The sequence below is a fragment of the Rhipicephalus sanguineus genome, chromosome 10 (genome assembly GCF_013339695.2).
Source record: "Rhipicephalus sanguineus isolate Rsan-2018 chromosome 10, BIME_Rsan_1.4, whole genome shotgun sequence".
In the NCBI taxonomy this organism is placed as follows: domain Eukaryota; kingdom Metazoa; phylum Arthropoda; class Arachnida; order Ixodida; family Ixodidae; genus Rhipicephalus; species Rhipicephalus sanguineus.
In genome coordinates this window covers 130,407,807-130,421,608 of record NC_051185.1, presented here as the reverse complement: position 1 = coordinate 130,421,608, position 13,802 = coordinate 130,407,807, and the positions used below count along the sequence as shown (strand labels likewise).

The 13,802-nt window shown below is 44.1% G+C and overlaps 1 protein-coding gene across 3 annotated transcripts in view; it reads right to left on the bottom strand.

Annotated features, from left to right (window-relative positions):
• LOC119372450 (calcium-dependent secretion activator) overlaps nucleotides 1-13,802 on the bottom strand; it is a 1,123,203-nt gene that overhangs the window by 783,082 nt on the left and 326,319 nt on the right. For 2 of the 3 annotated variants that reach the window (XM_049419575.1, XM_049419577.1), the window contains exon 14: nucleotides 347-385. The exons of the other annotated variant lie outside the window; for it this stretch is intronic. In XM_049419575.1, the coding sequence (XP_049275532.1) occupies nucleotides 347-385 (39 nt within the window). The remainder of the gene's footprint in view (nucleotides 1-346; nucleotides 386-13,802) is intronic. 3 annotated transcript variants of the gene reach the window in all.

Here is a 13,802-nt window from a genome sequence, read left to right as displayed (position 1 = left end):
TGCTACATGCTAGCTCATTTGACATCTTTGTTGTCAGAAAAAGACAGGATGCACTGTTTTCAGGCATTGGGACATAAAACACACATGCATGTTTATCTGCCGTCTCCAACATATCACCAGGTCATTATTAATAAGTCATAACGGCCTGCTTCATCGTTTCTAATATAAATTTATTTCTTGACGAGATATAATAATTCTCAATTCCTTTTCATTAGGTCCTCGAGCACTAATGAAAATAATGGCGTCTAGAATTATTCCGTTTTTGTTAAGCTTACACAGCGGAAAAAGACTTCCTTGCTGACCATCACACACACATGCACCAAGCAGAAGCCAAACAGTAACGTACCTCACGTCTGTAACGACCAGGCCAGCTGGCGGGGCGATACTTTATGCCGGCAACAACGTGAAGCCAATGTCAGTCTTCTGATTACACTAGTGGCATTCACACTTTCACAAATGCACCACACGCAGCTCTTTGTTTAGTCGGCATATTTACTCACACAATGAACGCCACCCCAGGGGGCCTGTTTACCGCACATAGCTTGTGTGATGTGCCAAACAGGAAAGCATGTGTTGTCAAGGGATGAAATGCTGGCATGGTGGCCAGGTTTTCCTCATATTCAGCAAGGCACTGCTCGATTTTTGTCATCATACTGATGAACGCATCTGCTGCGTAGCAAGAAAACTACACTAAGGCAAGCTGCAAGAAAGCTCATGAACTGCATCAAAATTCGAAGCCAGAAGAAAAAAACAAAACCTAATTCCTCATTTAACAAACCACTTTTGCGTTGCTAGAAGCATAGCAGTGTGTGCACATTTTTCTCATGTAAAGCACACCTGACAACTGTTCACTAATGGACCAGTTTCCGCACATGCCGCGCCGCACTCTTCCCTGGTGGTGAAGTATGACGAGAGGGCATGCCAGCCAGAAGACGTCCAGAGAAATGTGAAGGCGCCATGCGAACTTTTTTTGCAAGATTTTAGTCTATCTTCCCCGGTGATCAGTTGGGACATGCGAGAGCATATACTTTTGAACCTTCAGCAAGCATTTCACGAAGATTTTACAGCCTTCTGCAAGCAGCATGAAAAGGAAAAAGGTTGCTGGCAAAGCTGCTGTCTTGAATGCTATGCCAAACTGCCATGAAAACGCCAAAACTGGCATAGCTCTTAAGATGAGCACGACAATCGCAGAGAAAGGTAATTGAGCAGGCATTTTTTACAAATGAATTGAGTACCTGCACTAGGTGTTAAATTGAATTCTTCGAACTATCGCATGCAAATTTGACGCGAATTTCGACATTATTGCACAGCTGTGCATTTCCATTGAGGTACTGCCTTCAAGTTGCATAGAGGTACTTGGACACCAGCCCTCGAGGATGGTGTTCCAGCACAGGTTGGGAGTAGAAGTCAAGGATCTGACGAAAGCTCATCTGGTTGGGATGAAACATATGTGAAAACATTTTAATAATAATAATAATAATAATATCTGGGGTTTTACGTCCCAAAACCACGATATCATTATGAGAGACGCCGTAGTGGAGGGCTCCGGAAATTTCGACCATCTGGTGTTCTTTAACGTGCACCTAAATCTAAGCACACGGGCCTCTACCATTTCGCCTTTATCGAAATGCGACCGTGAAAACATTTTAAAGGATGCTGACAAAGGTGAAATAATATTCACTTTGACATTTCACCTCTCACACGGGAGACTTTTCCACAACGAAGCATTGCGAACAAGGCCCCCATATGAGAGCCAAAACGTCTAAGTAAACACATTTTTAGCTTGGTCTTTAAAAATGTTTTCACCACTAATTGGGAGTGTCAGCAAGGCACCAACGAAGACTGATTCCCCGTTTTGTCTTGAGAAACCAAGAAACTACGCTAAGTGCTATATCAAAGGTTGTCACTACAATACGAGAACTTTATCTGAGCACGAACGGAGCTGGAATGAGCCCGAAATCTGTCTGAACAAGAAAAATGTCCATCCTGCTACATGCTTTCATTAACAAAAGATGCTAGAAATTATCGACTTGATGTTTCGAGACTCTAATCACGGCGATTGAACATTCGCAATGATTGGAAATGATCTGGAAACTTGCCCACTAATTGCTGACCTCAAACAGCGAAAAAACGGTTGGTGATGCTGGCAAAACAGCCATTCAATACATGGCGATAACAGATGACCGCAATGCCGGCACACTTTCATCTGGGCTATTTGGCCCGCCATTACTAGGAGGTCATGTGGCTTTGGAAAAAGATCCATGCATATCCACCAAGTGAATGACGATGAGTGGGCGAAGCACTGGGGATCTTCGGCAACCGTGGTCCAGTAAGCTCCAGTGATGTAAAGGACAACTTGAGAAGCCATGCAAGTAGGTGATGTTCATGTACAGCCCATCATATCTAACAAGAGGAGGAACCGAGTGCTCCCGCGCTCGGCCCACGGAAACAAAAAAAAATGAACCAACGTGTCAGAGACATCATGTTTCAGCCTGGTATGTCCGTAGACATCCAAGAGAAAGCACAGCGGGACACGCTCAGTAAAGAACACGTGCCCAGGAACCAACAACTCAGTAAAACTCGTTGTTGGGCTAGCTGGTGCATGCTTCATGGAATAAGAGGATGCAAAACACCAAAGAAAGAATTCTTCTGCCAAACTACCCTGGCAGACATCAATCTTTTCTGCATAGCGGGTAAGGAGTATGCAATGACTGTGGACATTCACAATTTTAAGCTTTGGTACCTGAAGCACAAAACGGCAGAAGCCATTCTGCCAAGAAGTTTTCGATACGTACAACATTCCCTGTGAACTCATCGGGAACAGCACCATTTAACAGCCACAAGTGTGCTGAATATATGAAGCAATGAGACTTTGTCCACACAATGGCAGAGCGCCCAGGAGGCAAGGAAGCTTCTGAGCAAGACATGGCAGAGCTCTACAGTGCCCTGCAGGGGTGTAGGAACAAGCCAAGAGGTAAGCTCCTGTAGTAACCATTCTGATAAGCAGAACGACGTAGCTGCCTGTGCACACCTAACTCCTAGAGACTCAAGCGCCCACAGACAATTGAGGTACAGGAGATCTGCAGTATCTAGACCTTGAGTTATAGTGTTCGACAGCTGCTGTTGTCACAGGCATCGTGGCAAACAAAGATGGCCAAGAGCTTGATTGCAACATAGAGCATCTCCACTTTTACAGCTCCTCAACAACAGCAACGACAATGCCATAGCACACAGGACCCCAACCGCTCATACATGGAGTTTGACCGACTTTAACTAAAGAAAGTGAGACATGACCGTGACATAGCCAGTGCTGCCTCCTTGCCTGGTGCCAACCAAAAGTGCACGTATCTGTTTTCTGTGGCCAGAGCGTGTGGTTGCGTGTACACCATAGTCTACAGGGGCCATGCCGCAAGCTTGCTCACGTTAACCGTACAAAGGTTCCGATTCATGCCAGTTGTGTTATTCATAACATTCACTGATGTGATTCGAATAGTGCAAGAAATTTTCAGCACAGGGGCGTATGCTTACTACTTTGTCAAGTGCCAAGCACAAACAACCATTGCCGGAGAAACTTAACTGATGCGAACGTTGGCTATCTGCGCCGCTATCCATTGCCATACAATTAGAAAAAGGGAAACATTGAAAAGGATACTATCCTATCTTTCTGCCTTGCTGACTTGCATTGTGGGACGCAGCAAAACTGCTTCGCAGTGCTTTTTCTTTGTGCTGAAAACGCTAAAAATGCTATTGCCCGTGCGAAAGTGCATGTCGTCTGCTGCATAGCCTCTCACCGACGGGCGGCACTTTGGCTCAAATTATCCGCGAATGTCATGGCACATTGTTCTCTTGCCTCTGTGTTTTTGCTTTACAATGAACCACATCTGAATAACCCAATTTGCAGTCCCAATATAAGTAATATGCTATCATTTAAAATTCAAAATTCAGAAGGGTGCATTACACAACTCCTAGAACACAACGTGCCACTTGAAAGCAACACAGCAAATGTTATTACTTTGGTGTCACTATGATATCTCACATTCACAAATACCTAACGCGCAGAACATTTATTTTTATAGTACTCAGTATACACAAGGATAAAAGGACATTAGAAACACCACCGCCTAAGATGACCTGCAGCTGTAGCCGTATACCCGCAGATGACTTTTTTATCTTGTTTCTCCACAATGAGGCAGAACAACTTTGAGCAGCTTTTAGATGCTGCTAATCCATATGGCTTCCCAAGGGCCATAAGTGCTGGCTGGGGGACTGCACCAGTATTTCCCAACAGAGCTAGATCAAATCAATCGAATACTGAAAGTGCAAGAACAGATAAGTTCTGGAAAGCAGTTTCATAAGAGCTGGATGACAAAACGCAGAACTGACACGATTTTAGCAGACACTGCAATATGCTGGCCTCAGCAGCGAGCGTACCGGACAATCTTTTCTTTTTTGGAGGGAGCGACAACCAATTTGCAACCACTACCCCTTTTTTTGTCATGAAGAAAGTTTATCATCTGAATTATTTACACCTGCAGCACTTCACTCAGAAAATGTTTGAAAATTTTTTAAACATAAATTTCCTATCCACAATATCTCTGTGTATGGGCACCAGTGACAGTACACAACTGAGCAACTCGAAACACGTTGACATTAAGCGGCAGAAGGGGCCTTTTATCAACAGTCACTATTGGCAGCCTCAAGCAACATTTGAATAAGAGGCCACAGATATTTTTCTGCGCTGTGAAATCCACTTCTGGCAAGGAAATCAGTGCAACAAGTGGACATTTCCGGTTAGGACCCTTAGCTCATAAACATACTAGTTGTCTGCAGTGTAGGATGCCAAGCATGTACTACCGTTGGCTTTGTAGTTGCAGGAAGCTTGCGAAATGTGTAGAAGATTGCGTCAATTTGTGACATTGCTTTCTGAGGCAGTGCTGTTTTGCCATAAAACCACTTGTCCATTACGCATATGAAGCTAAGTAGACTTAATTTACAATATAAGGAAAAAAGATATTTATGAAATTATAGTCCTTGAAATGAACAGATGCTCGCACAATAATTTAGATTTCGACACAGTTCTCAAGGACAAGTCTTACACTAGCATATCGCCTGCCTTCTTTTTTCCATGAGTCTCAATACCAACGCAAAAATATTTTTTTATTTCGTGGACCAAAAATGCCATCGTTCCAAATGCTGACCTTTCTATCAGCAGATTAACCTAAAGGCAGAGTATGTTACGTCCTCTTAACAATGAAAATTTGTTTTCTTATCGAGTATTTTCGCTTTATACTACGAAGTGGATAACCATTTTTTTCTCTCACGAAAACTCTACCACTAAGACTGTAAATCGGGCTAATTGCAAATAGTTGAAACAAGAAGCATAAAAAAGGTCAATGTCAACGCAACGAAGAGAGCAGTGCCCATGTTAGATCAGAGTTTATTTTACTATCATTAAGAAGTATCTGCATAATCAGTGCCAGACAAATGAGACCATTCAAATAACACGAAGCTTGTTCATGATTGGATATGAGTGAAGCAGATGAGAACAGCCAAGCAACTGAAGTGTGGATACTTCTTATGGCTCAGCAGATGCTTTGTAAACTTGTGTGTAAACAGGGGGCTGCGTCCATTGTGCAAGTAAACACCCGTCTGGCAAAGCGAACTAGTAAAGCAAAGATTTGGATTAACGGAATATCATCTCAGCGACAAGCACTTCTCACATTTACGGCATGATGAGATCAACGTGGTTTCAAATTAAGAAATGCACTGGGATGCTCTGTCAACTTGAGCTGTATTGTGCATACATGCATGTGGTGCATCAGCGTTAACTATAATACAGTCAAACAAGGATATATCGAGTTATGCACCGTATTTAACAACACCCGCTTGGAATACTTTCTCTAGTGAATGCTCCCTTTGATAAATTTACTGTGTTCACTATAAACCTTTCATGACGTTTTCATAACTCATTCATGCCTGGAACATGTTTTCCAACAGGCCAATCAGAGTAAAGGACCATGCAAGTCATGGAAGAAAAATCAGTGAGGTTTATAAATAACCCCAGCACAGTAACAGATTGTCTTTAAACAGCTTCACCACAACACAGTTGTGCAATGCAGCGAAGGACACTAGCTGCAAAGTTTGTCATTGGAAAGAGGAAGCTGTTTCAGGAAGCAAAGGCCTCCCAGTCTGAGATCTACATTCCACAAGACGTGGTTGAAAAAATGAGCGATAATGAATGTTTTGTGCATTCCACATGGCCCGAGAAAAAACTCATGCTTTCTACAAGAAACAAACATGGCTGGGAAAAATAAGCTTCAGACAGGCATATTTCCTTCGATATATCTCGGTTTGACTGTTCAAAGATGTTTACTCTAGTATTAAACCATCATCGTGCTGCAACTGGGTTTTAGCAATGGGACAGCCAAACCCTGCGTCGATGCAGAAGTCATTCGACACACTCACCGTTCAAGAAAACAGCTATCTTCCAAGTGTGGCAGCAAAAAAACTTGTCTTCTTTCTAAGGCTTATGGTGAACTGACACTGTCATCATAACACAGATCACTGCAGTCAGGTAAATGATCAGGGCATTCTATGGTTGTAGTCATTTTGTCCTTCGTATGTATACAGTATTTCTGGTTGGCAGAACAGGCTTAACGAAGACAACCAGCTTTTCGTACTGTTAGCGCCATTCCCTGCCTAAAATCTGTTTCAGTGTTATCGCTCTGCGCAAGAGATGTAGTGGAACACATTCAAATGTTATTGTTGGTTCGAAAGAGAAATGCATACGCACAGGCAATTATGCTGCAATCTCCAATGGCTCAGCTTTTGTACAATCGACGAATGTCCACTATCACTGTACTTGCTTGGCACAAGTTCAAACAAGTTCACTCTTCAACTTACAGTTTGGGCATTCTTCATTCATTTCCTGAGCATGCCCACATATCCATGAACAGAGGCACCAAGAAAAAAATCGACAACTGCTACTTTTGACCAACTTTCCCCATGCACTTTTATTTCTGTATTGTCATCAACGCATATGAAGCCTTGGATAAAAGACACAGAGATTATACAGCCTAAAGAGGATGCAACGACACCATGTAACTGCCCCAGAAAGCAATGTAGTAACAAATCAACAAACCGACACAGCCATGATACATCACAATACTACAAACCATCCATAGCCACCAAGTCACTGCTTCATGGGACACAGGAGCCAACTACTTTGTTACGAGTAAATTCTTTGCCATCAAGTCGAAGAAAGTGAAGATTGCATGGGAGGGCTCCAAAATCAAGAGTGCCAGAGGGTACTCAATAATGCCAACATGGATCTTCAAGTAATGTTCACAAGAAGTAATCTGGGCTTCCTCGATGCTGGATCCAGCAATACTGCCAGAAAGAACTCCGTCGGTCTTCATCATCAAGAATGGCACGAAAGCAGCCTGACACGTGGAAGGCACTGTAGAGAGCAGCTCAAGTATAAAATCACTCTGTCAACGGGAATTCACGGAACCTGAATGATGATGCCCTCCACTTTTTGTGCCAGTAGATCATTTCAAGCATGAACCAACTAGCCCAACACAACATTGCACATTCTGCTAAAGTAGCCGCAAAGCTGGATTGTGAATACTGGCTTGTGTAGCATATGAAAGGTGCAAGGACAAGATGGAAAGCTACAGATACGGTTGGTTCGGGAAGCAACCCTGAAACCGGAAAAGTGGAGCATCCTAAAGAAAAGAGTTCCTGTAGCTGGACAAATTTAAAGGCAAGTCTAGATCTGCAAAAGACAGCCGCTATGCTGACTTTTCACAAACAGATTTGTTGCTCTGTGGGCTGATGCTTTGTCACACACGTCTGACATCACCACTTATATTAATATATCAGATGCTGAGTTGGGATATCCACAAGTGAAGGCATTTTGAGAGATGGAATGATGCCTGCAGTCAACACCGGTACTCGCATACCTCGACGGAGACACCAATGCCAAAATCCACATCGATGCAAGTAGCACAAGCTTCGACGCTGTACCCTCACTGTCACAATTTATTCCCCATGGATTGATTGCAACAAAAATATTTTCACATCCGTCAACTACAAGCACAGTCACAGCGTGTTTTCTCTTTTCGAGGCCGTGTTAACTACGCAGCACAACAATTCTTATTATGCAAAAGCCTGGCCAAGTTCTATGAGCTTGACAAACAGACAGCAGCCATATCCAGATAGTGCATTTTGAAGCAAATTCATTTAACTAAACACTAAGCAATATCTCGCAAGGCATCAAGACACACATAAAAAGAGACAAATCATAGAATGACAAGCATATCGGCGGTTTTGGAAGCAATTATAAGGGTGTTTTTTCAGATTTTTTATAAAAATCCTATGGCAGTAAGCCTCTTGCCGTTTTCGTACAAGAACTCTATGTCGAGGTGGAAAATCTTTGCCGCAGTTAAAATGACACTGCCACAAAAACTCGTTGAATGACTTTTTAATGGACTTGAGGGAAGGCGTTTATATTATAAAGTTGTAGTGCGTGCCAATTTATGCCACGCCCATTTTATAGAAATCACGTAAGTTGCACGTATTTGAAGATACTCATCATGGAATTTCAAGGGCGAAATCGAAACTGATCGCGTCCGGCGCGCACGAAGTGCAGCGAAACACCGGGACGACACGTGACAGGGAAGTGACGAAATTCGAATGAAGGCGCGCAGAAGCAGAATCTGGCCAGAAAAATCGGCAAGCATTCTGTGGCCGTATTCTCAAAAGGCGACAATCGAAAAAGTATCGTCTTTGGTGCGCGCTGATTGGCTATTGACCAAAAGAGGAAAAGTGAGGGCGCCATCTAGTATTTCCGTCGATGTGACGGTGCTTTACGGCGCTCCTGCAATGTCTGGAATAAACGAACACACCCTATCACCGTCAGTTGGTGGTGAAGACTAGCATTTCAGTGACGTAGGCGGTAGCTTCTCGCATTCAATCCTCGGTGGATGTACGGAGCACTTTTTGCGCTGAAGCTTTCAGCGAGCATTACCTTGGGGTGTTATCAGTACTCGTTCTTTGCCAGCGCCTGTTTTTTCGTGGCTTGAACGTCCCAGGAACATGAACCGTGCGTTGTTCGCGTGGCTTATCGCGAGCCGGCAACATGCTGAGATGTTAAGACGATATCGCTGCGGCGGCACACCACAGCTGAACTCTCCGAGTATGCCGTGTTAAACTCGCAACGAAAATGCATTTCACGCAAAGTTGCATTCTTTTAATATTATACTGTGCATTAAACAATCGGACAAAAAACCTTGAAAGCACTTTCAACACGTCCTCTATTTCAAGTAGCCACAGAAGTAGCCACAGCCAAGCCTGGCCACTGCGTAGAAGGCAGCATACGCTCGAAAACGCCGCACTCGCGTCGCTCTGCGCTCGTACGGCACCTTTACTCCTGTGTTGTGAGACATTCGTAACACCAACGGCCACTGCAACAGTGACGTCACAGACAAGTGTTTCTTCAGTTATTGAACGCATCATATTCTACGTCACCAAACGCGATGCTATCGCCTTTTGCGATTCTTTGAGAATATGGGCCCTGAAATACACTGGTAGACAGCTTAATGTTTCTGTGCGATGGGTAGTGCTTTTGTGTTTCTTTCTTAAACTACACGAGGCGCAAATAACTATTTCGCGTGTCTGCAATAAGAAGCGCCAAGTGGGAGCCACTGAGTTTTATGCTTACCAGACAATGAAAATGTTGATATCGCGGCTTTCTTGTGCACAGTTCGAAAGAAATGGATAAGCACCAAACACTACGCACGAGAATAAGGCGATGAGCGCACACAAGTGAGATGACTAGCAGCTTTTCACGAAAACATACGGCCGCGGCGCGCCTTCATTCAAATTTCGTCGCTCCCTTGCGACTCGTAGTTCCGGTCTGACGTAGCAGAACGGTCGCGTTTCGTGCGCGCTTTGTGCGATCAGTTTCGATTCGATGAAGAATATGTCGAACTGCGTGCAACTTTTGTGATTTGTAAGAAACAGGTATGCCATAAACTGGTACGCACTACAACTTTCTAATATAAACACTTGCCTTCAGGTCAATAATTAAAAGTTAATTAACGAGTTCCTGTTAATTAGTGGTAACAGTGGCAACTGCGGCAAAGTTTTTCGGCCTCGACGTGGAGTGCGTGTGCGAAAACGACAAGACCCTTACTGTCATAGTATTTTGTAAAAATCCGTATTGTCTAAAAAACACCCTGTATACATAGGTAAGTAATGTCATAGTGGGCTCAGTACGAAAGACGTGACCAACTCAGGCACGTATACACTTTGAAATAGAATGGGTGCAGTACGTGGCATGCCGTCTAACGTGAATGTAGCGAAAACATTAACGTAAGCAGACGACTGCTGATCGAGTTGGGCACCTTTTCAGTGTTTCAGATAAGAGAAACATGCATCTTTTTGAAGTTTATTGTGCTTAAAACGACCAATATGAATATTACCTAGGATGTTGCAGCGATCATAAAATCGGCCAATGGTCTGTCAACACAGGAAGTCCCTCTGTCTACGTTGTTTGCCGAGAGGGGAGAGAGCAATTATTAGCTGTTCTTGAAAAAATATTGCAGATTTCCTGCTACGCGCAGTGCAATAATTCACTCTCATATTTTCCTCGACTACCGATCGGCAGCGTTCTCTGTCTTCTGATAAAGAGAAAAAAAGATTTTTCTCATATTAGCAAATTACTCTTTTCTAATTCCAAGATCACCGCGCTTGCCATGAGAAAATGAGAGAAAATGCAGTTTAGAAGAACTTGTTGGTGGGCGAGTTGGTGCATCTCAATACAAAAGGGATAACTGCGCTACCTGACACACACGAAACAACCATAGACACACACAGGCGCAGACTTGCAACTGAATTTTATTACACACATTCCTCCTATAAGTACACTTCGCAGAAATCAATGCCGAGCATGCGCTTTTCCGAAAGGTGTCATCACAAAAATCCTATCAACCATAAGACGTCATCTTAACAGCGCTCATCGATGAATCTCATTTCTCTGCTATGTAAGAACACCGATGACTCACTGACGCATTCATTTCCCTTCTTCCTAATGTGGTATGCTTCGCAAATTTCCCTTGCTCTATTATCTCGGCAGCGGCTCAATATCTTCACATCTTTCAGCATCGGTTCGCACTTGCACTCAGAGCAGTGGGTGGGTAGGTGTCCGTTTGTATTGTTTCTTAGTGACAATTCATGTTCACGCATGCGCACGTTCACACATCTTCCGGTCTGTCCTACATAACTTTTTCCACATGACAAGGGGATTTCAAAGACAACCCCAACATTGCACTCTGCATATGAATTTGCGTGCTTTTTCCCGCATCCTTGTAACCTGCTTTGGCGGTCACCTATGCGCGCGCACAACCCTTTAAGCTTCTTAGGAGCCGAAAACACGACTTGAACTCCATGTCGCTTCCCAACCTTCTTTAGGTGGTGCGACGTTTTGTGCACATAGGGCACAACTACGCACCTCCTATCGACCTTCGTCCTTTGAGAAGGAACATCTGAGTTTTCGGCCTTGATTTTCTTCAGCACTGCCTCTGCTACTGCAGTTAGCACATATTGCGGGAAACCAGCCTCTTGCAACCTAACCATCTGTGCTGCAAAGCTTTGCTGTACGGAGTGTATGCATGACTTCTTCAAGGCCGACACGACACACTGGGACGCTATGGCCCGCTTCACTGTTTTTGAATGACTTGAATCATAGGGCAACAAACTCTTTTGTGACCGCATGCGTGAACATGAATTGTCAGTAAGAAACAATACAAACGGACACCTACCCACCCACTGCTCTGAGTGCAAGTGCGAACCGATGCTGAAAGATGTGAAGATATTGAGCCGCTGCCGAGATAATAGAGCAAGGGAAATTTGCGAAGCATACCACATTAGGAAGAAGGGAAATGAATGCGTCAGTGAGTCATCGGTGTTCTTACATAGCACAGAAATGAGATTCATCGATGAGCGCTGTTAAGATGACGTCTTATGGTTGATAGGATTTTTGTGATGACACCTTTCGGAAAAGCGCATGCTCGGCATTGATTTCTGCGAAGTGTACTTATAGGAGGAATGTGTGTAATAAAATTCAGTTGCAAGTCTGCGCCTGTGTGTGTCTATGGTTGTTTCGTGTGTGTCAGGTAGCGCAGTTATCCCTTTTGTATTGAGAGAAAATGTACAGAAAGAAAATGTGGGTGGCAGCACCACCTTGAAATTCCCGCACCAAACGTCTAACGCTATAGATTTTGATGGCGCCTACTAGGTCCACTAGGTCCTATGTAGTTCCTCATCAGTAAAAATTAAATACATTGTTTTCTGAGGGGGCCATAGACTTAAAATACCCCGATTCAGGAGATTTCGTTCAACCAATGTCGCCAAAATACGAAGAATACACTTTCAAATCCATGACGTTATGTGTAACACTTTAGGCACCAAATTTCGAGATAAAAATCTGACCTCGATTTTCTCCTCTATCAATAAGCCTATGATGGTTAAATTATCAGCATTACAGTTCTCAGGACATAATCTGTCAATCTAAGCCGATTCATTGCTTCACTTCCTTTTAAGACGGGGAAGAAACAAGTGTTAGGTTTTTGCCCTGATCTTTCCCTGGAACTTATTACGAAGGCTTGCTGTAGAGAAGAACGCTACGGCTTTGCTTACACAGCCCCACTAGGTGTCAAGTGATCATTCACTCATCCCTCATTCAATGTTTTGAATACGGCCAGAAAACCGTGCTGCCTAGTGGTGGAGGTAAAACTGAGAGTCAAATATTAATGCAAATTACGGAGCGAGGAATCTGCACTTTCGTTTCAGCTAGAAATCGCTCACTGTGTCAGAGCGTAACAATACCTGCCATTTTTGTGTTTGTATGACCCCACTGTAATGTCTTTTAGGAGCTGGCTCGCCAGGTTCTTAAGCTGGGGCAATGTCCCGCGTCGTAAGCGTAACCTTAGTTCCATAGGCGACCGCTACAGGCGCTGCTCGCGCGAAAGAGGTCTTCTTCCTCTTGCTCTTGGAGCGCCTTGATGATGACATTAACGAAGGCAAAACCACATTTCCTCGTTTCCTTGACCACACGTTCGGCCACAGGTGCAAGGTCTGCGACCGCTTGTGGTTCGACAACAACCTTACCACAATCGCTACTATAAAAACGTGCAACGGCTTTATATTGCCACGCCCGCTTCTTCTTTCATTTTGATGTATTTGGGTTTGACCAGCAAGGACGGTTATCAACGCTCGAAGCTGACCGCGCCGCAGTGTTCGAGAAGCTTCGCGATTGCAGTAGGTCGTTTTAAGATTGCGCGCAGTCCAGATTATTGCAGTGCTTGCGCGACAACCAGTGATAAGACTGGAAAGTTCATGATTTATAATGGATGCATGATTTATAAAAGACGGCGCGTGATAACCAGTGATAAGACTGGACAACCAGTGATAAGACTGGAAAGTTCGTCATTTATAATGGATGCATGATTTGTAAAAGACGGCGCGTCCCAGCCATGAGCAGTTTATCGACGGCCGACACCCTGTTCGCCGCTATCAGTGTGCAGCGTGTATTACTGTAGTTTGACTTTTTATTTCCCGGCCACAAGTTCGGCCAAATAAACAGTTTCATCTTGAACACGCCGGCTGCTGTCTTCATCGACGTCACGACCCCGTGACATCAGGTGGAGGTGCTGCTTCTTTCATGATCCACACACCGCCGCGGAGCGCTGACCCAAGCCCAAGCCGCGACGAGGACGACGGCAAAGAAAACCCGGATC